The following is a 16,208-nucleotide window of genomic DNA, read 5'->3' as shown; positions in this document are numbered from 1 at the left end:
AAATTCATCGCTGAGACACACGCACAGACTTTGGTATGCAATAATTGTAATGTTATGTATAATCTTCACTGTGGTATAAATAAATAGTTAAATACTTTTACGTGTGTGAAAACATGAACATATTTGCGAGTTTGGTATTCTCATCTACTGTTACAGTATTTGATTTTTTGGAGCATGTTTAACATGTAGATTACAGAACTTAGATAACACTGTAAATGGCAGGCAAAAAATTATCGAATCTCTCTCTAAAATGATTAAAGTTTGATTCATAAACTAAAAAAATCATCCCAATAAGTTACACTGAAAACACACAAAATATCCCAAACAAAACAAGTTAAAGACACAGCTCTAAAGGCTAAAGCTGTGAAGCTCACTCTGTTTTTTTTTTTACAAAGCTTTCCTACATAACCTCACATTCCACTGATCTGAGAGGTTTCCTTAAAGCTGAGATGTCTGGTTAAGTCCCTGAAATGTGTAGCATTGGTTACTATCAGACCATTTTTAAATAAGCAAAGAGAAGATGAAGCTTTTACCTCTATGCTTGATGAAGAACGGTTGTTACGATGTCTAGACCAAAACCCTTTCTTCAAAGCAGAGTCTTTGGAAGAGCGGTTGTTACTCCACTTGGAGCTGAGAGAAGCGAAATGCCATTTCAAGAACGACTTTGACGGGCCTTTGCTACTGGAGCTAGGCTCCATCTTCAGAGCTTTTCCTTCTCTTTTCCCTGTCTTCTGGAACATAAACTCATCGCACTCACTCTCCCCGTAGCTATCAACCACACGGTTCTTACATCTTTTGTAATGCTTTGCCTTTGCTTCAGCCTCCGCCTTTAGAGCCTTCCTTGTTATCTTAGCCACTCGTTTCTCCCCAATGGTGCATATGGGACAAGCGGGATCGTACTTCTCAATCTCTGTAGTCATGGTCTCTAAACACTCAGCGTGGTACACATGACCACAAGCAAGAACAGCAGCGATCGGGAGCTCGAAGTTCGCCACAGAAGACCTCTCGGTTAATAGCTTCGAGCAAGCTCCACAGTTCTGCTGATCAACGACAACGGAAGGAGAGAACGAGAATCTGCTGCTACCACCACCACTAAGTTTCCTTCTACCAGAACCCAAGTGCTCGCTATCAAACGACCATCTCTCCCTCTGAGAATACGCCACGAGCTCAGAAAACGTGTTCAAGGACCATCCACCTTCAGAGGAAGCGTAATGGGATCCGTTGGCGAAGTCATTGCTACAGGTCGAAAGCTTAAAGGACGACCTCCCTTCAGAGACGGAGTAGTTGTTATTCGGGGATTTGAATCCTAAGATTTGACTATCGGAAACCTGCCTAAACAACTGATGCCCCGGTGAACGCCTAGCTCGTCTTGATGGTGTGGATTTAGGAGGAAGCAAACGAGTATGAGCCGAGGAAAGGTCACAAACAGGAGTAGAGAGAGATGGCGAGGAGAACAAAGGCTTGGAAAGAGCTGACGGAACAATACTCGGCGAGGCAGCAAAACTCTTCACCTGAAACATTAAGAGGAACACAAGAGAAACGTAAACCTCCAAATCAAGCTCAAACTATAATGTAAAGTAGATTATCTCACCTCAATGGGGTCATGGCTTGCCAAGGATGAATCTGCAGCACAAAAAAGAGTAACATAAGACAAAGCAAGAATACAATACCGCAAGCTTGATTGATTACAGTAAAAAAAATGCTTAGGAAGAACTCAAACAGACTCAAGACAAAGAGTTAAGATCATAAGCCACCTGAAGAAGGACTTAAAGTTGCAAGCTTTACTCATACATTAATGAATCAAACCGCTAATAACAACTCAAACAGACTAAAGACAAAGACTTTAAAGATCATAAGCAACAACCTGAAGAAGGTGGGACCATCATAGAGTTGGATCCCATCTCCGGAGCTCCTGACTTGAGAAAGGGAGTCCCATCAGGAGGAGGAGTTCCACCCTCGGACCGAGTCCCCCTCTCAGATCCCAACGACGACGTTTTATCCATACTAAGCCCTTCTCTACTATAATAAGGCGAACCTTCGATCTCATCAGCCACACGCCTCCTATTAACATCCCTTCGAAAGCTCCACTGAGGCGAGCACGCCGAGTTCCGATGAAGAGAGGCCCCGGCGGCAGCGTGGTGGTGGTGGTGTCCGCTGCTACTGGGAGGAGGAGGGACCTTCCTCCTGTCTTTCACAGCTACGCAACAAACTGAACCCATAGTCTTCTCTTCTCCTTGAAACGAACCTAATCAAATAAGATTCGATCTGAGATTAGATTCAATACAAGAAACGAAGAAAAAGTCAACGTGAGATGATTCTTAGGTCAATTCGGTAAAAGGATTTGATTCAAACAGCAACGGCGGTTATAAGGAAGGGAGGGGAATACGTACGGGAGATGGATCATTCGGCGGAGAATGAACGGCGGAGATTAGCGATGATGATCGGCGCGAAACAGAATCGATCTGAGAGAGAGAGGGAAGAGAGAGAGAGAGGGGAGTTATGGTGGTGCGTCTGCGTCTGCGTCTGGGGGGTGAGGAGGAAGAAGCACGCACGGGGAATTGTGCCACGTTCTTCTCTTTTTCTTTTTCTTTTTATTTATTTATTTTTATTTTCGCTTTTTCTTTTTTTTTATTACTTTTGCTTTATGTTAAAGTTTTCTCTAATTTTCTTTTGGAATCAGCATTAGTAACACACAGAGATAGTTAACACATTTTGAAAAATAAACAAAAAAAAAGTAATTTTTTTTTTTGAAGTTGTATATGATAGATTTAGTTACCATTTTCTAAAAATTTAATTATGTTAAGAGAATATTACTAGAGATTGGTGGGTGGCTTGGCTTCTGGACCACGGGGAGTGCGCTCTACGTGTTACTGTTTCTCCACAGCCGCAAAAGCCAAAACTTTTCTGTCCCCAAATTAAATTATTTAATCCTTTAGATAAATAGACTTTATTGTTTAATACTCAAAGAAAAATGTTTAATGGCTGTTCCTTTATTGTTTCTGCTACTAATTTATTCTCATCTCTCCAGTAGTATATTTGTTCACCCACTCTCATCAGTTGGAGAAAAATTAATGGAGAATTAAATATCTTTATCAATGTATATATGCCAAAACTTGTCAGCAGCTAGGTTAGACCAATTGACCACACCATGTTTTCAAGTCTGAGATTTATAGACTTTAAAACAATTGAAAACTGGAACCAAATAATTCCTACACATCTTTCTCTAAATAATTTATACGTGTTAATTACATAAACTTTAAAATATGATACGAAAATTTTGTTCTGATTTATTAAAATATGAATCTATTTACTTTTAACTAAAAGTAAGTTTTTTACGAACTAATTTCTATTGTTGTTTGGTTGCTTTCTGAAACTACTTATTATTCTTTTGAATTAATATATCTTATTTGAAATTTATAAAATTTATAGTATGAAATCGTGCCCTGTCCCCGCATATGGAAGCACATCTAGTGCGATTTTGCAACTTTTCTTACAGTAGATTTGATTATTAATTGTTAAATCTACTACTAGTATTTTAAGGAATGTGTCTTTACTTACTATAGGGCCCAAATAGCAGAGGGTTCATTACAAACAAGCCTGGGCCAGAACTCTTCACTGGTCAACAACCTTTGCAAAAACGTAAATGACAGATTATTCCCACGATGCTTTTTGCAGTATAGCCCATCTAAACTTAATTGTGTGTCTATTTCATATGTAAACAAGCCCGGTTTAATGTGTTTCGGGTAAACCGGAGTAAAACACTTGCTGAAAACTTGTAAAAAGTCGGAGATCTCCAGTGACCAAGAGGGATACATTTGATTATATCCTTCTTGACCAAGAATCACGGTAACCCTATGTAAACTTTTGACGGAAAGATTAGCTTAGATGTCACGAAAGGATATTTAGGTTATATGTCCCACTTAACACTCGTCTCTTTCATACTAGAATAACATTCTCTTTACCCTTTCTCAAAAAGAAGATAACATTCTTTTTGTTTCTTTCATAACTGCAAGCGAACTTACAAACATGTAGCTATAGTGCCTAGTGTTAACGGGAATATAATCGTGGATAAATGAATTTTATGCCAACAACAAAAATAATGAAGTGGACGGTGCAACTATCAAAAGAATCGATTCTGATCAATCTTTCGTACGTGTTTTATTCGGAGAAAAAGCGATTGAAAATCAAAGACAATCAACTATGGTGGCGACAAAGAAATATACTCCACATATTGTTACCCTGAAATATAGTTTTATTCTTACGCTAAGTCAGACACACGAAGATCTACTTGCCCCCAAAATTTTTATTCCTTTTCACAGAGTATACTATATTATGATGTGCAACAAGTAAATAAGGACAAAATCACCAATCAACATGGTATGTGGATTCATTGAACATATATGAGTTTTCAAGGTTGATTAACATTAAACTTTTTTGTTTCTGGTTTAATCATTTCATCAGTGACCACTTAAGCCTATTTGCATGGTAGATTTGTAAAAGTCAATGTAAAGTATTGTTTTTGGTGTCTGGCTATCATTGAGGGTGATTTTTTTGTCAAATTATCTCATCAAATATCATCATTATAAGTTTATAACTAAATACACATATGTGGAAGCTTTTTAAAAGGATTTATAAATGTTTTTACATGAAGTCTAGAATTTAAATATTAAAGATACGATTGATTATTATTTATCCATTTTAATGGAGATAAATTTACAAAAAAAAAAATATGGTGCATATAAATTTGTGTGGATTCTCGTAAGGTGGTTGATTTATATGTTGTAAAATGGCTGATGTAATATTTTCATAATTTCAAATAAAGAATAATAATTCAGTGTTAATAAAAATGTGTAATACCATACGAATTTGATGTGTGACATTTCAAAATGTATAGTAAGAAGTCAATTGAATATCTATATATATGAGACAGATAAAATATCTTTCAAATGATGATTTTACACACACACAAAACTTTAAATAGTGATTTTATTAATAATAAATATCCGAGGGGAAATAGTATTTTCCAACAAAAAGTTGAATAAATGATATAAATGAAATATATTAGGCTTAAGAAATTGAATGAACAAAAAACAACTTGTAATTTTATTTTATTTTTAATTTTAGATACCTATTATGTGTGTTTATCATGGGAAGTGCTTAGTTTTGTGGATAATTATAAGACAAATACAGGAATTGGAACAAATATCAATGAGACCTACTTTAAAAAAAATATTAGGGTTTAGAGTGCTCATATTATAATTTTTTTGGGGGGATCAAATCTCATATTAGAATTTAGATGTGGCTTTAAGTTTAAGTTCTTAAGATTTATCGTTCATAGTTAGATTTCATGATTTAATTAGGTTTAGATATGAGTATATAGTTTGGTTCTTAATTAAAGTTTATGAAATTTCAATGAGAATCTTAAATTATTATTTAGTTTATTGATTTAAAATATTTGGATTTTATATTTTAGATCATATTTTATATATTTACAGTTTAGAGATTTCATATGTTGTTTTTAATTAATAGCAGATATTTTGGTTTTTATTTTAAGCATAAACTAGATTTTGACCCGCGCTTTGAAAGCGCGGGATTATTTGTTTACAAAACTTAGTTTATTATAAACTATAATTTCTATCTAAAGTTATATATTTTAAGTTTTATTTAAATAAGCGTTGGCATGTCTCTCATTTGTTTTAGATTATTTTAAAAGTTAAAAACTGAAACGGAGTAATACATCGTCTATGTCTTGCTTTGGTCAAATTTTATTTTTATAATTTTTTTAAATCATAAATGATAGAGCTGGGCAACATATCAAGACCCAAAGAACTGAATCAAACCCGATCCGAAGAGTAGTACCGAACTTAAACCAAAATTGATTAATACATGATTGGGTATACAATTTAATATAGGAAGAACCAGATTCAAACCCGACTTGAACAAAATATTTCGGGAACCCTAAAATGCTCAAAACACCGGAAATATCTAAAAACTTGTTTTCCATCATAATTTCCAAATAAATCCAGTTTTATTTTAATTTTATATATTTACTTTTACATTATTTAAATTTTTATGTTTTATATTATTTAAGTTTCGGGTTTTTAGAATTTAAGGTACATTTTAATTTTTCAATTGTTTACATAATTTAAATGGATACCCAAACCAAACTCCAATGTTTAGAATAGGGTTTAAATCTATAAGCCTAAAAATCTGAAATCCGAATAGACTCAAATCAAAGCCAAACAGATCCTGATTAAGATATATAAGATTATGTGTGTTTATTTATTTAATAATAATATAAGATTATGTGTTTAGTTTTTCTCCTAGAATATTTAAATGTTTATTTGGGTTTATATAGAAACCGTTTTTAACAAAAATCAATACCAAATATATGCATCTATATATACCGGGTTTGCTGACATATTATATAATATAAACGTGTTTTAACCATTTTTTAAATAATTTAAAATTTTGTGCTATAATCATTTTTAAATAAGAATATGAGGATATAATTATTTAGATGTTAGTGCCCAAACATATTCATTCAATAATAATGAACATCAAAAATATTCATACCTATGTATTGTTATGAAATCCTCGTTTATAGTAACAAAACTATAGATTCGGTAGAATCAGGTCATTAATGGCCAAAGATATGATCATTGATTTATTTACGGTTGGTGACATTTAAATATATTGATTAAATCTTTCTTTAAACTAAATTTTAGGTTATTTATTTATTTATACTAATTAATATAGCAATGGTATGTCATTGTAAATAACTCAAAATATAATGGCAGAATCCTAGTAAGAATTCTGATTTAATAGTATAGATAAAACTTATTTTGGTAAATATTTTTAAGTAATATAACATTTTTCCGACTTAATGTGTCTCAAAACTGCATAAATATTTAACAAGTTTCCAAAAAATTATAATATGTTTTTAGAAATTTGTATGTCATGTTATTCATTTAAATTATTATATTTCATAATTAACATCTAAATAACTATAACCCTGACACCCTAACCCTGTTTTTATAGGCTTCATTAAAACTTACATCATTCTAATTTTGTAAGCTAGTCACTGTATAATCTTGGTAATATCGGTATTCATTTTACTCTTACTAATTATTAGCGTTAACATTTCTATATAGTAAGATGATTGACTAGTATGATATTTACTTTGGTCATATAAAATAGCCATATGTTATATTGTATTTGACATCTAAATCTAGAAATTAATCATCTGAACTCTAACGGAAAAAAAATCATCTGAACTCTAATGTAGTAGTCTAGAAAAATCTATCAACTATATTTCTTAGGTTTTGGCTTTATCAGATTATCGATCTCTTTCGTATTTTTTCCAATACATTTATATACCAAACACACAAATTTTTGATTTAGATGAAAAAAAAAATGGTACCACAATTTGACATTTTCCACGGATTATCTGAAACAATTTAAAAAACAAACAAACAATAAAGTATTTTGATAGAAAAGATATCTCACCAGTAGATACATTTCAATTAGTTGTTCTAGAAACTGAGAAGACGAAAACCTCAAATAGGAGGAAGATGACCCATGATATCTAATAATTATAGTTGTAAATTCCAGCCATTTCCATGGATACCTAGTTCTGACCTGTCAAATTGATGCATCTTAGATTGATTATGACTTAGTCAGTGGTTTATGATAGAGCTAGGGATCAAATGGGGGTGAATCTTCTAGGATGCAAAAGTATGTCATAGAAGCCTTTCCACGACACGCTTCATGCCGAGATGAAAGGGCTTTTTTTGAGCTTTGTCAAGTAGTTCTAATATATTTATAGTGTTTACGTCTCCCTAAACAATATGTCATATCCTCTTCACTTGCTCTTGACATTTGGGTATCAAATCTATCAACGACATATCTACAACAAATATCTGGAACAACATAGCAGACATGTTATCACTCCACATGTCTTCTTCATCAACATCAAATCAAAGATCTCGACCTTTTTGGTTAATGTGGTGCATGTCCATATAAGTCTAGCATTAACTAATTTATTTTTAAGACTTTAACCAACCTTCTGGGAATCCCTTAGAAACATCTGGGAAAACAATCGAAGATCATTGACAAGGATAAAATAGTTTTGAAGAATTGTTTGTACTTAACAATCTTTTAGAGAACGTCATATCTAAAAAATTATATGGTAAACGTGGTTATATCTCTAAGCAGTCATATACATTAGTTAATGGGGGATTTGAATCAGAGAATAATCATGTACGTAATATAATAACGAAATTATTGAGAAACTGGGATTATGTGCCTCGTACGTTAGATTCTTGAGAAAAAAAAAAAAACTCGAGTGGCCCATGATCCACAATCCATTTTGCTGTAAGTACTAAAATACATCATTATCTATCACACTTTGGTCAGTTATAGTCTCGAGCACAATAATGATAATATTCCATCTCTATATAACGTTTTTAAATCGAACCACCTTGGATAGAACCGTCTCACATTGTTATCATTCTTCACTACCAGCCAAAGTTTCATCTTTCTAATAAGAGCAACGAATGCTTCCAAATAAGGAAAGCAGAAAATACAAGAAAAAGGTCAATATATAATATTTATTCATCATTAATTTAAAAAAACTTAAATAATATATCCCCCAATTACAATCACATCACCATCTTCATACTACACATTTATGTTCATTACAACACTGGTTAAGCCTTAGTTAACTTTATCTTATAATCTAAACACCCAGCATCACATCATCTATAATAAGATTATTACAAGTTTACACCCTGATGTCAGTCATATTCGTCTCTCTCTAGATGATGGTGATTGTGACATTGAGTTTACCAACGGTTGAGAACATCACCAACACCAGTCGAACCAGAAGCCATGTTTGGTGGTTCGTCATAAAACCCTAGATCGAAAGGGTCCATCGCTCCGTCGAAAAATTCACCTCCTCCTCCGCTGCTCCAGCCATCGTCGTAAAATCCACCTCCTCCTCCCTGACCAGCCTCCATCCCAAATCCTCCGGCAGCGGTGTAGCCCGTCTCCATCTCAAATCCTCCGGCGGCGGCGGAAGGAGCATTCTCCATCCCAAATCCTCCGGCGGCGGAGGGAGCAGTCGCCATTCCAAATCCTCCGGCGGCGGAGGGAGCAGTCGCCATTCCAAATACTCCGGCGGCAGAGGGAGCAGTCGCCATTCCAAATCCTCCGGCGGCGGAGGGAGCAGTCGCCATCCCAAATCCTCCGGCAGCGGAGGGAGTAGTCGCCATCCCAAAACCTCCGGCGGCGGAGGGAGCAGTCGCCATTCCAAATCCTCCGGCAGCGGAGGGAGCAGTCGCCATACCAAAACCTCCGGCGGCGGAGGGAGCAGTCGCCATCCCAAATTCTCCGGCGGCGGAGGGAGCAGTCTCCATCCCAAATCCTCCGGCAGCGGAGGGAGCAGTCTCCATCCCAAAACCTCCGGCGGCGGTGCCCCCCGTCACCGTCCCGAATCCTCCGGCGGCGGAGGAGTACGACTCTGGAAAAGCGATGATCTGGTTGAGGGAGTTCAGGCGATGGTTTAGCTCCGTCACCTGAGCTCTCATAACGGAGTTCTTCGCCTCCATCTTGGTGTAGTGCTGCGTCGTGACATCGACCTCGGTGGTGGCCTTGCGGATTTCCTTGCGCAGCTGCTCGAGCTGAGTCGTTAGACCCACCAGATGCTCCCGCTTCCTCATCCTCGACCTCCTCGCCGACTCTCTGTTGGACTCCAGCCTCTTCCTCTTCCGCTCGTTGATCAGATCACGTTGCACGCGATCGGAGTTTGGTAAACTGGTCGGTAGAACCGGCGACCAGTTACAGGTCAGACACGGTCTCATCTCCGGTTTATTCATCATTACAGATACCCAAATTAATTTTTTTTTTTTAAAAAGACAAAAACACGAAAATACTAGTTCAACTGAAAAGACGCAAGACCCTGATGATTAAGGTTAAGCAAAAGCTATCTGGAAAAGTGATATAATATATAGTTTATAGGCTATATGTTATGGCTAAAGGAGAGATGATTTCTGAGAAAACATAGAACCAGTAAAGAAAAACGACGGAGAAAGATTGAACAAGATGGGTCCTGCGTCTAAGAGATGAATCTATAGTTAAGCCAGATCTAAGTGCTTCGCTAATCACTGGAGACATTAATGTCTGAACATCAAGATCTTATCTTTCTTAACATGAGTATTTGAAAAAAATGATACAACAGGTTTTAATATTGTTGAGAAAACTGAAAAAAAAGAAGAGTAAAGATGGTCGAAAGAGGATGATGCGATGAAGAGAGCGAGTGATGTATTGGAGAGAGAGGAGGAAGAAGTAAAACTTTGGGAGGGGTTTTATAGTGTGAGAAGGAAAGAAGTGAATAATGAAAAAACTCTATTACAAGATAAAAATACAAACTAGGAATAAATTTCATAATATTATGGGAAAATAAGAAAGAAAGAAAAGGATTTGACTGCTGAGAGGTTCCAGTTGTTTTTCTAATGTAGTTTTATGTACATTTATGGTATTAATTTTTAAAATTAAATGATTCTGTGTAAAACCAATAACCATTTTTAGACAATTTTTATATGTAGGAAAACTTAGCTTTGTTTTCTCTGTGTGAAAATCTGAAATTTCTTAAAATATTCAGATTTATTCCCTTGTTTTGCTATATTCACTTTCTATATTAATTAATGCAATTAGATTTTTTTTGGCTGTATTAAAACTTTTCTTTTGACCAAAGAAAAAAAATCAGTTGAAACTTTTCTTGGTTTGGCTGTTTCTAATACATGAAAATCACCCATCTATAGTACCAGAATTAACCGTTCAGCAAAGGACATCTGGAGTATATGACAAATGATGATATTAGGGGTAGTTGTGGTATTTCTTAACATATATGGGTAATTTCGGTATTTACGTTCTCTTATCATGTCAATAAACTTCAATCAGTATTTTAAAGAGTATTTGAAATGCTAGCATGAATTTTAGTTCAACTTCATTCAACAGTGATGTTCTTATCACTAAAGTATCTGCTGGAGCTCTACAAGATAAAACAACTTCATTCAACAGTAACTCTAGTTGTTTTCTTCGTACTTATTTTTATTTGTTGGATATAGGAATCAAAGCATGCATGTAAGACAGTAAAAGGTAACCTCTTTCTCACTTTGTATCCAAAGTCTAAGCTATCACGATTGAAGACAACTGCGAGGAAAGGACACTCTTTATGTGCTTAAGTCTCTCATCCTTTCCGAGAATAGAGTTTCAGTTTGAAAAGCACTTTCATGTGTAATGATTCACCGGTCTTTGAATTTGATAGCTACATTTTCACTAAATGGAGGAATGATTCGAGGACATATATAGAGAAGAACTTCTGCTCAATATCCCATTCCATTAAACATGTTATTTTTAACTTCAGCGAGCACTACATCCGTATGAGACGGATCGACCATCAAGATGTTTAGAACTCTCTTTCTCAGTTTCCATGTTTCATCGATTTAATGAGCAGTCAAAAACAAGAACTCATTCGAATCATTTGAACCATTCCATACATCTACTTGGAAAAACACTTTCCTAGAATAGAGATTTGAATTATAAACTGATCCAGAATACACCAGCCACTGAACATGAGAACTTTCAAAAAATATTGCAGATCATCCGCGAATACAATTATAGTATTTAAAACACTCTTAAAACATAAACCCAATTTAATTGAAAAATACATCTTGCTAGTGTTAGATGGAGACCCAACGTACGGACATCTCACGTGCAAGAGTGCGTGCTGTGTGTGTGCATGTGGATCCCGTGTAAAAAACTTATAGATTGGATGTCAGCTCGACACATGTCGCTATTTTACTTAGTATTCAGGAAAATAACTCATACCAACGATGTTGATTCAAACAAATAAGTCAGCCCTGATGTTTAAATTAGATTCTTAAAATCAATTTCTTCATACATTTACTGGAACAGGTTACAAAAGTAATTTGTACTAATTGTCTTCTCGATAGTTGATACATCATTCTTGGCCACATACCTTTTAAATTTTAAGTCAATTTCAGTTATACTTTTGTATGACATGTTAATGAGTTTGATTCCCGATAGAAAAAGCATACGTAACTGCAGAAAAAAGCCTATGTAACTGATTTTACATAGCAGCCGTTATTTTGATCATGGGTTACACGTTTTATTAGATTAATTAAATACTTACAACTACTAACCTTCAAAACTATTGTACCGGCAGTTTGTTCCGATTGCATAAATTGAAAAGAAAAAATATGGAAGATAAGTATACCTAGATAACAAGGTTTTCGTGGAGCTAAGTAACAAAAAGTCTCCAACTAATCATCGTAAACCCAAAATCAGTTGGAGAAATAAACAAAAAATACGACATATATTGGATATGCAAATGACATCCCTTTATAGATTGTCCATAAATCAAATGGTTAAACTTACCAAACTAATGAAATCGCCGCCTCAATAAGTTTATCCAACAGAAAAGGTGGTTGTTCGTTATTGCTTTTTACTACGCCATTTCACATCTCATTCATAGAAAATGATTTAAAAAAAAAACTCTTTTATTTACACACAATATGATGTTGTACATTCAGGTTTGGTAAGATATATAGCTTTATTTGAATGTTTATCAAGTTAGATAAATTATCAATAAAACTAGTTCATCTAACTAATGTAACTATGCATATATATATATATATAGATCTTAACAAATTAAGCACTGGTAGCTTGACTTAGTTCTAATATTAGGATTAAAGTATGTACTTAGAAGCTGTATTTTACTAGTTCAAAGTGTGTAAAGTTCTATGCACGTTGCAAATTATATGAAAGACCATCTTTTTAGTTTCGATTAGGATCTCAAAGAATGATAATACCTCATCAAAAACAATCAGAGTAGAGATATTTAGTACTGCAAAGTTTGGTGAGTGGGTGTAAGGTCAGTGGTGTGAAGTCTCTTTTTACCCAACGCAAAAGGGTTCCAAGTTGCTTAGTGAAACATATACACAGATATGGATAAAAGTATTTAAAAAGAAAGCTGTGTTAAAGATACTGAGTTTTGGCAAAAACAGGGTTTTATACCAAAAGCGGAATCAAAATGTAGTAAAAAGAAACATGTTTGTGAGAGAGAGATGATCAGAGAGAAGGATGTAAGAAGAAAAAGGTCTCCGGAAGATTCTGAATCTGCCTAATATCTCAATTCTCAAAGCACATGCCCCCTATCTTTCTTCCTTATTAATCTATTTCCCTATGGTTTGTCCTCTCTTCTTTGCGAGCATTGTGGAGTTGTTTTATATCCAGACCACCTTTTCTCTTATGTACTATGCCTTGAAGCTAAGTAGTTAATTACTTTATGGTTTTTGTCGGTATAACAATAATGTATAAAAATAGAATCAACAATCATGAAATAAAGAAAAATCATTTAATACAATATGATAAACTATATATACACGGAATAATTAGAAAATCATAGAACAACGATTTATCTCAAGCTCAAAAAATGATTTATCTCTTTTACTTCATTTTGTTATTCTAACTTGCCAGAATAAACGAAATAATTGATTGGATAAATATCATCAATCAGGGTATGACTAATCATATATTACGGTGATAAGATCATAAGAACCAACACAATTGTTGAATAATTTCATGGATGACCAAACAAAATTGTTGCCTTTTGGTTCAGTGCGTGGTTTCTTTCAAATTTAAACTGTATCGTCCAAAGAACTTGGAGAATACAATGCAGCTTTGGCTAAAGTATCTGCTAGACAGTTTGCAAAGCGAGAAAGGAGAGAAGAACGTATTAAGGCTTTTAATATCAAAACGAACGCATGAAACCTCGTTCAACTCTGTCACTAAACTTTACCACCACCCACCCCCCCCCCAAAAAAATACTGACCCTAACTTGAAGACTTTATAGAGTCCGAACAAATTTAGAGGTTATGAAGACTCTCCGCTGTTGAGGCTGAAGGGACAAACTCTCTATTATTTGGGCCGTGAAACAGAGTAGAGACATTACCGTCTTGAATGATCCATCACATTCCTCCTTATATATATATATACATATTCAATAAAATGTTTATATGAAGTAACAAAACTTTCTTTCGCTGAATTTAGTTCGTGTATAAAAAGAGACAATGCTCGTTAACTTATTTATCCTCTATATTATTTGATCTCATATACAAAAGAAAAACAGACAACCTCAATGAATGATGTAGTAAGCAGGTGCGTAGGTTAAAAATAATGTATAATTGAAAGTTAACTTCTATAACTAATTGTGGAATCCTTCCATCCAACGAAGATTAAAAGCCAAAGTAAGTTTTGCCAAATTATTTATAAGGTGGATTATAGTGACTAGTCAATTTTTATGAATGTCTACTTCATTATTGTTTTATAATATGCTTATAAAAAAAGCTGGAAATATAAAACAATTTGTGTGAAGGCATCTTACAAAAATATTCCATTTTCAGTTAATATATGAACATTTATCATTTGTTGGGTTAGGTACTTTGTAAACTACTTAGAATCAAACTTGATATAACAGAAACAAATACATATTCTCTATAGTTTAGTTATAAAGACATTGATATAAATGTGAAAGTAGATAAATATAGGTTGTTTTTCACTTAATGAAAAACAGTTGCCTAATATCTCGTTAGACATATCCATCAAGCATAAAAAAATAAAGTAGAAATTAGCAAAGGAGCAACCGATGAGACCCAAGAGTCTGTTTCTATTTCTTATTCTCCTTCACCCATAAATTGTAAGAGGGATTATGTTTCAATCAATTGTCTCGGCGCATGCGTGCATTAATGTTTCAATCAATTGTCTCGGCGACCTCCGAAAACAGAGATCAACTAGGGATTATGTTTTGTTTATTAGACTGTTCTACTCAATTAGTGATTCTCTTTTCTTTGTTTATAATAAATTGCAATTTCTTATATTTGTCACAACTCACCATGCAAATTATAGAAATTAAATTTACATCATTACGATATTAGCATAAATCATTAGGTTGCAAACAATGATTCTTTATTAAGTATAGTAATTTTTTATAGAGTGGACCAAAAAAACATGGTTTTTGATTTAATGAAGTTAAATTTCAGGTAAAATTGGATGATTCTATAAGAATTCCTAGCTGTTCTCCGTAGCTATAGACCACAAATATTTATTTTATGGTAGACTAATCGCTACAATTTCCCAAAAATAAATCCTAAGATAATTTCAAACATTTATGGACACACCTTGCAGATCATAAATATGCCTCAAATATATAGAAAACGACTTTATGATATCAGTTGACATCATTTACATACTGCCATTCATTATAAAGAAAAACCTACGTGACCTTTTTTCTGTTTACAATCACATCAAATCTGATGTTGCAACTTTGGGTTCGAGATTTCTTGCCTAGCTTTGTACGGCCATGAACTTTTCCTTCGGTAGTAAGGCAAAAATGTTGACATAAATTTTATAGCGTGGATTTATCATTTCAAAACATTCATAGTAAGATATGTATATCAAACAACTGCCTATCACATTTGGCGTGAAAAGAATAACAGAAAATGTGAAGAATTACTTTTACTGTCCTATCATCTCATAATTACACTAATGGATAGAATTTTCCAAAATCGATTAAGCTTGATCCATTCTCCAAGATAGCACATGTGATGAAAAGCTTACCAATGTGATTTGCCACAATACCATACTAGGGAAAATCAAAGATCCACCCCTAATAAAATGTTGATATCAAAAGAAAAATACATAATCAAATTAATGATTGGTGCTTTCATATAATTTAAGGTATATTAACGAATTACCTATTAAAAAAATTGGAAGGGATATTCTTTTGGTCAAAAGACATGCTCTAAAAGGATATGTGAATTCTAGAAGCCTTCTTTTTAAACCAAGAACGAAGAATAACTAAGCGGAAAATTAACAATCCAGTTGTTGTGGAAAGAGAATTGTAAACCACGCGCCCCCAAAAACCAGCGAACGTAAAAGCGAATCCCTAGTTTACTCACGCCGTTAAATTCGACGAGTTCGCCGCAGTGAGTCGTCGCCGGTAGGTCTATCCACTTCGTGGTGACTTGTCTTCTCCTCTACCCCCTCTTTATCTTCTCCCCGCCATGGACCCAGTGATTGATGGTTCGACTACGCCATCGTCGCTGATGCGTTCGTTGTCTCTG

General features: G+C 34.4%; 2 protein-coding genes across 2 annotated transcripts; both read right to left on the bottom strand.

Moving 5' to 3' along the window:
• Positions 1–220: 220 nt before the first annotated feature.
• On the bottom strand, positions 221–2,837 carry LOC103831993. The gene is made up of 5 exons (XM_009107944.2): positions 2,391–2,837; positions 1,865–2,245; positions 1,592–1,623; positions 534–1,511; positions 221–465 (listed from the first exon to the last, which is right to left on the bottom strand). The coding sequence occupies exons 2-5, from the start codon at positions 2,217–2,219 to the stop codon at positions 439–441; spliced, it is 1,392 nt and encodes a 463-aa protein (XP_009106192.1). The 5' UTR covers positions 2,220–2,245; positions 2,391–2,837; the 3' UTR covers positions 221–438.
• Positions 2,838–7,073: 4,236 nt separating this feature from the next.
• LOC103832275 (glycine-rich cell wall structural protein 1) lies at positions 7,074–12,837 on the bottom strand. The gene has a single exon (XM_033275196.1). The coding sequence runs from the start codon at positions 9,879–9,881 to the stop codon at positions 8,847–8,849; it is 1,035 nt and encodes a 344-aa protein (XP_033131087.1). The 5' UTR covers positions 9,882–12,837; the 3' UTR covers positions 7,074–8,846.
• Positions 12,838–16,208: the final 3,371 nt, after the last annotated feature.

This window comes from Brassica rapa, chromosome A07, assembly GCF_000309985.2.
Source record: "Brassica rapa cultivar Chiifu-401-42 chromosome A07, CAAS_Brap_v3.01, whole genome shotgun sequence".
NCBI classification, from domain to species: Eukaryota; Viridiplantae; Streptophyta; class Magnoliopsida; order Brassicales; family Brassicaceae; genus Brassica; species Brassica rapa.
This window is presented reverse-complemented; position numbering and strand designations above follow the sequence as displayed.

Excerpts from the sequence above, each read along its gene's own strand:
- LOC103832275 (XM_033275196.1), bottom strand. The coding sequence starts at position 9,881 with ATGATGAATAAACCGGAGATGAGACCGTGTCTGACCTGTAACTGGTCG.
- LOC103831993 (XM_009107944.2), bottom strand. The coding sequence starts at position 2,219 with ATGGGTTCAGTTTGTTGCGTAGCTGTGAAAGACAGGAGGAAGGTCCCT. Across the intron at positions 1,512-1,591 it reads CAAGCCATGACCCCATTGAG|GTGAAGAGTTTTGCTGCCTC; the intron begins GTGAGATAATCT and ends TTAATGTTTCAG. Across the intron at positions 466-533 it reads GTTCTTCATCAAGCATAGAG|GGACTTAACCAGACATCTCA; the intron begins GTAAAAGCTTCA and ends TACACATTTCAG.